Here is an 11,008-nt window from a genome sequence, read left to right on the forward strand (position 1 = left end):
CTGCTTTTATTTCACAGGAAATAAATGGACAGAAATACATAAATGGAGGCTCAGAGGCAGGTCAAGAGGATGAGGGCAGTACCCCTCGGTTCCAGCCCCCAGGCTCTGGTCAGTGGGCCTCAGGCCTCTCCCTTGGGATGGGGATGCAGTCTGACCAACCCAACCAGGAGCTTTCCCAGCCCAGTGGAAGGCTGTGGAGAGAGGAGAGGACGAGGCTGGCTGACTGGAGGACCGGGCGCTATCAAATCAGTATGCAGAGCAAGGCTGGAACAGCAGGCAGGTGGAACCCGGCTGACTTCTGCAGAGTCCCCTGTGGGCTGGCTCGGGCTATGGGCAGTGGACACAGAGCCAGCCCTGCAGGGATGGGGCTGATGAGGATGGGGGAGGCCAGGGGGAGCAAGGGACCTCTGAGCCACTCAGTAGGTGATGGATGTCTTCAGACTTGACTCAACCGTCTTCTTCAGGATGGTGTGGCAGGTGGAGCCGGAGCCGGAGCCAGAGCCAGACACAGAGCAGGAGCCAAAAACAGGGCCCTGCCCAGAGTCCAGGATAACATTGGAGCCTCCAGTCATGATGCTGGAGCCTCCAGTCACAATGCTGGAGCCTCCAGTCACGATGCTAGAGCCTCCGGTCACGACACTGGAGCAGCTGGACCCAAAGCTGCCTTTCCCACCTCCGAGTCCACAAGTGCCCGCCAGGCCACCACCTGCTCCTCCAGACACAGCAGTGCTGCCTCCTCCAATGGCTGCCAAGAAAGACACCAAAGTCATAGCAGAGTCCTCGACTCCTTGTGGGGACCCCTCTCCTGAAGTTCCCCGATACTCACAGATAATGACCTGACTGGTGCACTCCCCAGACATCCTGGGAGAAAAAGAACGAGAGGAAGAAACACTAAGAAGGGCTGCAGGGAATGCGTCCCCAGTTGTTTTAAGCCTCTAGAGCAGTTCACTACCCTCGGAGCAGATAAAACCCCCAGTCCCCAATTTAAAATCCCTCCGAACAAAATAGGTGCCCCTCAGGGGCTCCGAGCGTCGGGAAATCTTTCAGCATCCCCTGCAGCAAGGAGAGTGCTTGTTGACCTTGCATCCTCCTCCCCCACCTCGGTGACATCCCCAGGGGCCCTCTGACTGGCCCTCACCGGCTCTCCTCGCCCTCCAGCAGCTTGCGGTAGGTGGCGATCTCGATGTCCAGGGCCAGCTTCGAGCTCATCAGCTCCTGGTACTCGCGCAGCAGCCGCGCCATGTCCTGCTTGGCGGTTCTCAGAGCAGCCTCCATCTCGGCCACCTTGGCCTGAGCATCCTTGACGGCCAGCTCCCCAAGCTGCTCAGCATCGGCGACGGCAGCCTCCAGGTTGGCATTCTGGATGGGGTGTAGCAGCGAGGCTGAAAGCGGCTGTAAGCCCGCGCAGCCTCCCAAAGCACCTACTGTGGATCTAACTCCAAGGCTGAGATGAACCATAATCTCATGAGCTCAGAATTATTCCTGGCCACCTCTAGCTCCTCTAGGTCTGAGGGAAGATACTGCCTCTCCTGCTTCCTAAACGCCTGGAGTGGGTTGAATAGTGTCCCCAAAATTGTCATGTTCATCTAGAACTTCAGCGCCTGATCTTATTTGGAAAGAGGGTCTTTGCAGACGTAATTGGTTACAGCTCTCAAGATGATACCATCCTGCATTCACAGTGAGCCCTCAATCCAGTGACTGGTGTCCCAGAAAACGATGAGAGGACGCAGAGACAGACACAGAGACGATGCTGTATGAAGATGGAGGCAGACGGGGTGGGAAGGGATAAATTGGGAGCTGGAGATTTGCAGATACTAGCTACCATGTACAAAATCGATAAACAGCAAGTTGATACAGTATAGCACAGGGAACTATATTCAATACCTTGTAGTACCCTATAATGAAAAATAAAAATGAAAAAGAACATATGTTTGTATATGTATGACTGAAACATTATGCTGAGCACCGGAAACTGACATAACATTGTAAACTGACTATACTTCAATTAAAAAAAAAAAGATGGAGGCAGAGATTGGAGTGACACAGTGACCATACGCGGAAGAAAGCCCCCCAGTTCCCTCAGAGCGAGCATGGCCCACCTATACCTGAGTTCAGACTTCTAGCCTCCAGAACTGAGAGAATAATTTCTGTCGTTTCAAGCCGCCGCGTTTATGGTACTTCGTGACAGTAGTCACAGGAAACGAGGCCACCTCCTTTGCCACTTCCTCCCGTGATCGTCCCTGTTTCTTTCCATCCCCAACCTCAGCACCTTCCCTGAGGCACCTTCTCTCTCCCAGGGTTCTTGAAGCTCCTCCTGTCCTGTATGGGTCATTAGCTACAAGTCTCCTCTCGAGGGCCACGAGGTCCTTGATGTTGAACAGCCCCTCATCACATACTTTGTCCTGCTGTTGTCAGAGTCTATCAAACCGTGGACCTCAGTTTTAGATTTGAAAAATCCATCCTCTGCGCACGTCTCCAATCTGATAGAAAACTCCCAGAGGAAGGACAACATCCCTGTCTAATCCGCCGCTGAGCTGATTCAGCCTCATGTTGGGTTCAGGAGAGAAGGCGTCCCCTAAAGGCTCACACTGAGGTGTAGTCGGTTTACAATGTTGCGTCAGTTTCTGGTGTACGGCGTAGTGATTCAGCCATACATATGTATAAATTTCAATTAAAATTTTTTAAATAAAAATTTTTAAAAATAAGCTCTCATTACTCACTTCCCATGCCAGCACCCTATGAATGGGAACACGGTCTCCATTCTACAGATGAAGAAACTGTGACTAAGAAAGGAGGTAAGTGACAGAGCTGGGACCTTAACCCAGAGCAGCTGACGTCCAGTCCACCGTTCTTACCGTAGCCCCAGTTCAACAGGCTTGAGCACGAAAAGGAGGAGTAGGTCGGGGCTGGGTCCCCAAGAGGGATTCTCCCAGGAAAGGCACCCTGCTATGTGGGGGGACTGTGGTTCCCAGTCGTGGGGACATAGCGACTCTCCTAGGTACTGGCCGCTGGGCTCTGAGACTCCACACTCTTCACCATCACCGGGATGAACTTGGTTGAGAGAACAGGTTTCTGGGCTCCACACTTAGAGACAGATTCCCTCTTTCTGCCAGGAAACCCAGGAATCTGCATCTTATCAGACACCCCAGAAAATTCCGAAGGAAAAAATCTAAATTTATGAGCAAAACACTGTGGCAGCAAATTGAGTAATAGGACCTGGTCACCTTCATCTCAGGTGCTGCCTCATACTCCAAAGAAGAGCAGGTCAGGTTGGACAGGGACGGAGTCTGGCCTTTGAATGAAAGTTCTCTGTGCTCCGAGAACTTTCCCTGGGGGGCCCTGCTTGGGAGTGGCTTGGGGGTCAGGCCGAAGTGCTTGAGGAAACCACCTGACTCTGTGGTCTCAGCTCTCGACCCTCTGTTGATCCCAAAAAAACGATTCTTTGGCTTTTGGGAAAGTAAGCATAAAGGCACTTGAAAACTTAAAAATCATAATCTTCACATCTAAAGTAGGTTCTCCAGGAGGAGCTGGAAACCCCCTCGCTGCCTTGCCGTCCTCTTCCTCCACCTCTCCCTGCTCCTCCCACGCAGGCACCACAGCATCACCTCCACCCCGACCCAAGGGGGCCTCGGTGCCCCACCGTACTGCCCGTGTCTCCTGCTCCCTGAGGTCCTGGCTCTCACCCTCCCCAGCAGGGGACCAGGAATTTCAGCACACAGCCTTAGAATCCCTGCTGGGCTTAAGGAGTAAGTGTCAAAAGAAGAGATGAAAAAAGAGAGAAATTAACACTGTTCCCCAAGTTGCCGAAAGCAAGAAGCACACCAGGACACATGTACACAGAATGCGGCATGAGGGCTGGGGCCGGGGCTGGCGGTGCGGAGCCAGTGCAGCTGGAGTCCACAGGAGGAGGGCTGGACTCCTCTTAAGTGGGGCTTGACGTTCTCTCCCCACCAAATTAGCCAAAGTTCCAGCCAGTTATCAAGGTTTCACACAAACCCAGCAGTGACCCTGGCATGAAGCAGTGAGACGGAGGCCTTGGGGGCTCTGGGACCCTCACCTGCTTCTTGAGGTTCTCAATCTGACTCTGCAGCTTCTGAATCGTCTGCTGTAGCTGAGTGATCTGGGCTTTGATTTCCTTCATGTTGTCCCCGTGAAGCTGGGCAGACGCCTGAAGCTCCTGGTACTGAGGGGGGACAGAGGTGATACCATCACTGGGGAGGACCCTCACCTTTGACCCCAAGACAATAAGAAACAACATGGCCCCAGTTCTCAGCCTCCTCACATTTGGGCTGTGGGTTAAATGCTGAGACCAGAACATGGTGGGATATGCTTGAGGAAGTCCGGGCTTGTCGCCTGTGGTTTCCCTGCATTGCCTCCCTCCTGGAGAAGGGAAGCATAGTGCCCACCCAGCCCTGGAGCTGCAGGGAGGTTATCAGAACAGCCCAGTGGGGCTGAGGTGGATGACCACCCTGCGGACGGGAGGGAGACCCAGCCTTCCCCAGCACGGTGCTTGCCCATAGCCCTGGCACCTTGGTCTGGTACAGCATCTCGGCCTCGGCTTTGCTGGTCTGGGCAATCTCCTCATACCGGGCTCGGACCTCGGCGATGATGTCTCTGAAGTCTAGGCAGCGACTGTTGTCCATGGACAGCACCACGGACAGGTCACCAGCCTGGGTCTGGAGCTGGCTTAGCTCCTGCCAGAAAGACTGACTCAGTGTCCGCCACCCCACCGCTTCCTTTCCCCTTTCCCCCAGGCAGGTGGGCAGAGTGCCTGACATCCTGCCCCCTCCTCTGGGGGCAGCCCTCACTCACGCAGGGTGGCACTGAGCATGCCTTGCCCTCTGCAGGGCTGTGTCCTTATCTGAAAGTAGGAACTGTCCAATGACTCCCGGACAATAAAGGAATATGTCCTGCAGGGCCCAAAGTCACCTGGTCCCCATCACTCTCTGATCACACTCCCCTCCCTCTCACTCCCACTGCTCCAGCCACAGTGGCCTCCTTACATTTTCTCAAAGACACCAGCAGGCTCCTGGCTCCCTTTACCTGGAATCTCCATTTCCCTGCTGTGTGGCTTTCTCACCTCCTTCAGATCTTTGTTCAAATTTTATCTTCTAAATAAGACCACCCTGACCACCCTACTTGAAATTGCCACCTGCCCTACCCCTTACATTTCCAATCCTCATTTTCTGTTCTAATTTTCCTCTTTTCCATTGCATTTGTCACCTTCTAACATACTATGTAATTTACTTATTCACTAAGTCTATTTTTTATTGTCTGTCTCCCAGTAGAAAGCAAGCTTCACAATTTTGTCTGGTTATTAGCTGCTACATCCCAATACCTAGCAATTCACATGGTAAATTCTCAGTAATTCTTTGTCAAATGACTGAATGACCGGGATCTAAGTCACATTAACCGGGCTTCACCTCTTGGCCACTCCCACTGTAGCCACCGGGAGCCTGCCCACCCTGTTCCTGTCCCTCGCTCCCTCCAGTTCTTGGCAGACCATCACTTCTGCCCTTGAAGAATGCTCACTTCTTCATATAGACGCCTCAAGAAGCAGATGTACTCGCTCAAAGCCTTCAGCTTGCCCTCCAACTCCATCTTGCTCAGGAAAACCTCGTCCACATCCTGGGGACAAGAAGACAGAAATCATATACCCCTACTTCTTTCAGGGTCCTATTCTGGTTCAGGAGTTCAGTTTACACACCGCCCAACATCCACCCCCACACTCATCTCTGAAGACCTATTTCTTCCTCCTCCACCCCTGACCTGCCCTGCCCCCTTTTTAGCCTGACACTGGCCCACACCACCTTCAGGAAGCCTTCCCTGATTCATCCCAACCAGTTCTACTTCTTCCACTACCTCCCCACCCTCTACCGCAATGACATCCAGAGCTTGTCACACAACCCCTCAATCAGATCTTGTCCTGGGGTCTCTGTGTCTACACAGATGTCCCATTTCCCCAGGGGGTCCCTGAAGGCAGTGTAATAGCATGTTGTGCATGAGGATTCCCACCCACGGCCCTCCCAGCCCAGAACCGGCTCCATGAACTGTGGATGCTCAGGATTCAGGCAGAGTAGCTGACCCCACCCTCACCTTTTTGAGGACCACAAAGTCATTCTCCACCATAGCGTGCTTGTGAGCCTCCCGTTCATATCTGCCAAGTAAGCATAGAAGAGTCCTGCCTGAGGTCCCGAGATCGGAGCCCGTGCCCCTCCTCCAAGCATGACCTCCCTGAAAATGCCAGTCTGCCTTTAGATGCTCTAAGGCAGGACACACGACCAGCCTGCTTCTTTTCCATCTGGAAGTTTTATCATGTCTTATGTCCCTTACTCTTTCAGCCCACGTCCCCTTAATGACATAAGGCCACCCTACGTCACATTTATAAGGCGTATTCAAACACTTCTCACTTCCCACTCACAATCATCATCTGAAGCAGGTATTTTGGATTGTATCAGAGAGATCACATGATGTGCCCAAGTCATAGATAACGAGGTGGCCCAAGCAGATCTAAAACCCAGGTGTCCCAGCCCCAATCCTGGGCTCTTCCGAGGGCCTGCTCCACCTCACATCGCATCCTCCCAATGGCTCTGGGAGGTAAGAAAGGCAGGTGACATTTTCCTGGTCTACAGATATGGAAACTGAAGCTGGGAAAGGTAGAAATCCCTGCCCAAGGCCACACAGCTATTCTGTGCTCACGGTCGCCAAACCCAACCCTCCTGTTGGTCCAGGGCTCTCTCTATACCACCAGGTGACCTGGAAGGGGAGCCCAGAACCACAGCCCAGCTGTGAATCACGCCACAGACCAGGGGATGGTCCCACTAAGTGGATTCCCTTCCACCTCTGACCAGAGAATATCTGAGTCACTGTAGCCCACAGCCTGCTCAACAGGAATTTCTCAAGAAAAAACCCACAGAGGCATTGTTTCAGTAAGCTCCTCCCAGCCTTGACCAGAGTTGTGGCCCTCGCAGCTGGGGCCTGCTAGAACCAAGGCTCTCTGGCCGGGAACCAGGGCCTGCGGGGCGTCTCACCTGCAGCAGGTGGGCGCCCAGACTCAGAGGGGATGCACAGGGGCTGGCAGGGAGGCCAGGCCTGTGTCTCTGGGAGCCAAGCAGTGGGAGACCCTCTGGCTGACAGCCTGATCCAAGCCTTCCCGGACCCCACCCAGGCCCGCGGGGACGTGATGGTTTGCCTACTTGGCCTTATACTCCTCCTCCTGGTCCTGGCAGGACTTCAGCTCGGCGTCCAGAGCCTCTCGGTCTCTCTGCAGCTGCTCCAGCCACTTCCTGAGCCGGGCCACATAGGCCTCGAAGAAAGACTCCAGGCCCTGGGGGCTGTCACTCACCCGCTGCTGCTGCAGCAAGTGCCACTTGGTGTCCAGGACCTTGTTCTGCTGCTCCAGGAACCGCACCTGCAGCACAGACAGAGGGGCCCTGAGGTTCCCGCCGGGCTCCCTGGGCACAGCCTCTGGGAAGCAAATCCTCAGCAACCCTCCAGCCAGCCTGGAGCCTTTTAGGCCTTTAATAAATATTTGCAACCACACTAAGTGAATTAGAATAACGTTTGTATAAAGGGAATTTCAAATAGCACAGGGAACTATATTCAATATCTTGTAGTAACTTACAATGAAAAAGAATATGAAAACGAATATATGTAGCTACAGGTATGATTGAAACATTATGCTACACACCAGACATTGACACAACATTCTAAACTGACTCTATTTCAATTAAAAATCAATAAAAATAAAAAATAAATTTAAAAAGGAATTTCAAAATAATTAAATAGGGCCTTGGCATAACCAGAGGGAGTCCAGTTAGACCACAGGAGGGACTTCCTTGCTGCAGAAGTGATCAGAAAAGTGGTAGGAGATCAGACTCCCCCATTCCCAAGTCCATCGAGAACAGCTCTTCCAAGGGAGGCGCAGAGACAGAAGCTTAGCTGAGTTGACCCTCACCTTGTCAATGAAAGAAGCAAACTGATTGTTGAGGGTTCTGATCTGCTGGGTCTCCTGAGTTCGTACCACCTGGAACTGGGGGTCGATCTCAATCTTCAGTGGAGTCAGCAGATTCTGGTTGATGGTCACTTCCTGGATGCCTCCGGGAGGGCACAGAGAAAGTCCTGGCCCAGCGCTCCCCTCCCTAAACCGTACCCCTAGCCTTGCCCCTGACCCCCAGGCCCTCCCACGAGAGCCTCCTCGGCAGCCCCCAGAGGAACTGAGGCTCCTACTGCTGAAGCCACCCCTGCCTCGGCCCCCTGAGCGAGCAGAACAGGCTGAGTGAGCACTGAAGCCCCTCCGGACCCGGCAGGGAGAGAGAGACATGGCAGAGATTGATGGTCTCACAGCTGCAGACAGTCAAGGTGTGTGAGTTCCTGCCCCGAGGCCCCAGCACAAGACTTTTATCCCCTCCCGTGCCTGGGCTGGGCCTTGGAGAGCAAGATGCTGTTGACCTGACTGTGTCTGTCACTGGCTCCAGCTGACCTCTTCTGACACGCCTAAAGAATAGGTGCCCAGCACGTGCAGAGCCCAAGGAGGAGACCCAGACACTGCCCTCAAAGCACCCAGGCTACGGGAGGGATGGGCACTTCCCAAAGACCAGGAAGCAGCCAGAGACTGGGACTTCAGTGCTGGGGGATGGGGAGGGACAGCCCTGAGCAAAGTCTTGGAGGGTCATTCAAGGAAGGCTTCCTGGAGGAGGAGATAGGGAAGAAGAAGGGAGGCACATTCAAGGGGAGAAGAAGATGAAGAGGGTTCAGTTGGAGCACTTGAGTGCCCTGCTGATGATGGACAGAGGAGTGAAGCTTCTCAAGAGAGGATCTACGTACAAGAGGAGGAGAAGGAAGAGCCATTGCAGCACTGCAGAAGGTTAACAGAGGTGTTATTGTCCTCGTTGGCTAAAAGACACTCCAGGATTTGGAAATGAAACAGAAAAACAGGGTATCCAAGTCCCTCCTCTTGCCCAACCCAGCAATTATCCATGGGGCGCCACCCCACTCAGAGCAGGCATCTCCATCTAGAATCGTGGTGAATGGAGCATTTCTAAGCCCAGCCTGTGTCCCTTTCCACAAACACACAGCACCAGGCCCATCCACTTGGGTCCAACACTGCATTTGTCAGCTCACCCATCAGAAGCTCCCAGGCTCCGAAATAAAATGTACATTTAAAAACATACTCCTCCCTGGGGACTGGGAGCAGAAACAGGAGTTTTGAGGTTCCCCACAGGATAGATTCCGTCTCTGCCCTGGGAGTCTACCAATTAGAGGAGCTCCAGGTTCATGTAGTATTTAGTAAGCCTCCCACCAGCCGCCTCCACTGATGCCCTCCCTCTGCTGGCAAGGACGGTTGGCAGCTCTGATTTTTAGAAATTTCTAAGATTTTTCCTTACGTGGAGGGATGGCTATTTCTTCCTGTCCCTCCCCCGTCTTTCTTAGAGCCTGATACACTATGAAGCTGGGATACTGGGACTTTTGATAATTCAGCTCAAAGCCAGGACAAACAGACTCGTCATAATAAACACTCAAGAGATGTGCTATGAGGAAGTCAGTCCTAGCAATGTGAACAGTCCCACAGATACTCCACCGCCCAGGCCAGGCAATGGTGAGCGCATCTCCCCTCCCTCCAGAGGATTAGAAGCCCCTTCCTCCTTCCCCTAGCCTCATCCAGCAGCATCCCAGAATGAAACTGAATGACAGATGACCTCAATGAGAAGAGGCCAAGCCTTCTGTGGGAAGAATAAAGGTGATCGAGGATTAACAGACCCACGTGACTATATATAAAACAGATAAACAACAAAGACCTATTGTAGAAGAACTATCTTCAATTTCTTATAGTAAGATATAATGGAAAAGAATCTGAAAAGAAAATAAATATATGTATGTGTATATATAACTGAATCACTTTGCTGTACACCTGAAACTAACATTGTAGATCAACTACACTCCAATTTAAAAATTTAATTAATTACTTAAGTAATTGATTTTTTTGCTGAAGTACATTGAAATTAAAAAAAAAAAAAAAAAAGCCAATCAAGGGACTGAAGGCCCAGGTGAGGAAGAAAGGAAAGAAAGGATCCTAGCAGAGATTTAGTTACACCATGGAGAGGGAAGGCAGCACAGAGCAGCCTCGGAGTCCAGAAAGAGAATCTGGGAAACGGGTTGAACCCCATCGAGGACCCACCTCCAGACTCTACCCTCTGGGGACCACTTTGCAGAGGCAAGGAGGGCCAGATGCCTTCCTTCCTTAAACGTTCTTGAGAAAGATCTCCATGGACTGGACTCCACCATCCCACTGCCCCCATCAGTACTGAGGTTGGAAGGCAGAGGTCACACTTGGAACAGGGCCTAATCTACCTCCCTGGAACTTCCTCATATTTGTAATATTATAGAATATTAGAGCCAGAGAGCTTCAAGGCCCTCTGGTCCAATGCCTTCATTTCACACTTGAGGACTCTGAGAACCCACAGGACGTAGGGCAGGGTGCAAAGTCTGTGCTCCCTTGAGTAATTTCAGATTGCACCAGATAAGCTCTAAACCTGCTTTGACCCAGCACTCTGTGGTTTCAGTGACTTGCTCAAGGCCACCAATACAGCTGATCAGGCTGGAGCCAGGGCCCCCAGCTAGCTCAGATCACTGCCCCACAGAGCAGTCCACTAGACAAACCTTTGATCATGTCTCCACAATGTCTGTCTTATCCACCCCTCCATCCAACTCAGGGTCTGGCTTACTCTAGGCACCCATAAGTACTTGTTCTAAGAGATGAATTCTTTTCCATGACAGTTACATCCAAGGACCTTCTTGAATTCCTGAGTTCTCAAACACTGCTGTAACATATGTCTTCCCCAATTTAAAAAAAAATAAAATCATGCAGTGATGGAGAAAATGACAAAAAGGTTTCGAGATTTGAATGCTAGGCCCCTCACAGCCTCAGTGATTTGTTCCTGCACACAAAGTTACACCAAGGGATCCTAATCGTGCAGCAGAAAAAGTACCAAGGTTTGCAAAGTGCAAT

At 52.0% G+C, this 11,008-nt stretch overlaps 1 protein-coding gene across 1 annotated transcript; it reads right to left on the bottom strand.

Moving 5' to 3' along the window:
• Window positions 1-416: 416 nt before the first annotated feature.
• KRT78 (keratin 78) lies at window positions 417-8,345 on the bottom strand. The gene is made up of 10 exons (XM_064491270.1): window positions 7,958-8,345; window positions 7,197-7,411; window positions 6,097-6,157; window positions 5,533-5,628; window positions 4,530-4,694; window positions 4,058-4,183; window positions 1,139-1,359; window positions 827-861; window positions 626-745; window positions 417-562 (listed from the first exon to the last, which is right to left on the bottom strand). Exons 1-10 carry the CDS (start codon window positions 8,321-8,323, stop codon window positions 417-419), a joined length of 1,551 nt encoding a protein of 516 aa, XP_064347340.1. The 5' UTR covers window positions 8,324-8,345.
• Window positions 8,346-11,008: the final 2,663 nt, after the last annotated feature.

This window comes from Camelus dromedarius, chromosome 11 (assembly GCF_036321535.1).
Source record: "Camelus dromedarius isolate mCamDro1 chromosome 11, mCamDro1.pat, whole genome shotgun sequence".
Classification (NCBI taxonomy): domain Eukaryota; kingdom Metazoa; phylum Chordata; class Mammalia; order Artiodactyla; family Camelidae; genus Camelus; species Camelus dromedarius.

What these genes read in the sequence shown, in the direction of transcription:
- KRT78 (XM_064491270.1), bottom strand. Translation starts at nt 8,323, where the DNA reads ATGTCTCTCTCTCCCTGCCGGGTCCGGAGGGGCTTCAGTGCTCACTCA. An exon ending in ACTTTGTGGTCCTCAAAAAG is followed by an intron (nt 5,629 to 6,096) that starts GTGAGGGTGGGG and finishes TCTTGTCCCCAG; the next exon opens with GATGTGGACGAGGTTTTCCT. An exon ending in CTGGAGGGCGAGGAGAGCCG is followed by an intron (nt 862 to 1,138) that starts GTGAGGGCCAGT and finishes TTTTTCTCCCAG; the next exon opens with GATGTCTGGGGAGTGCACCA.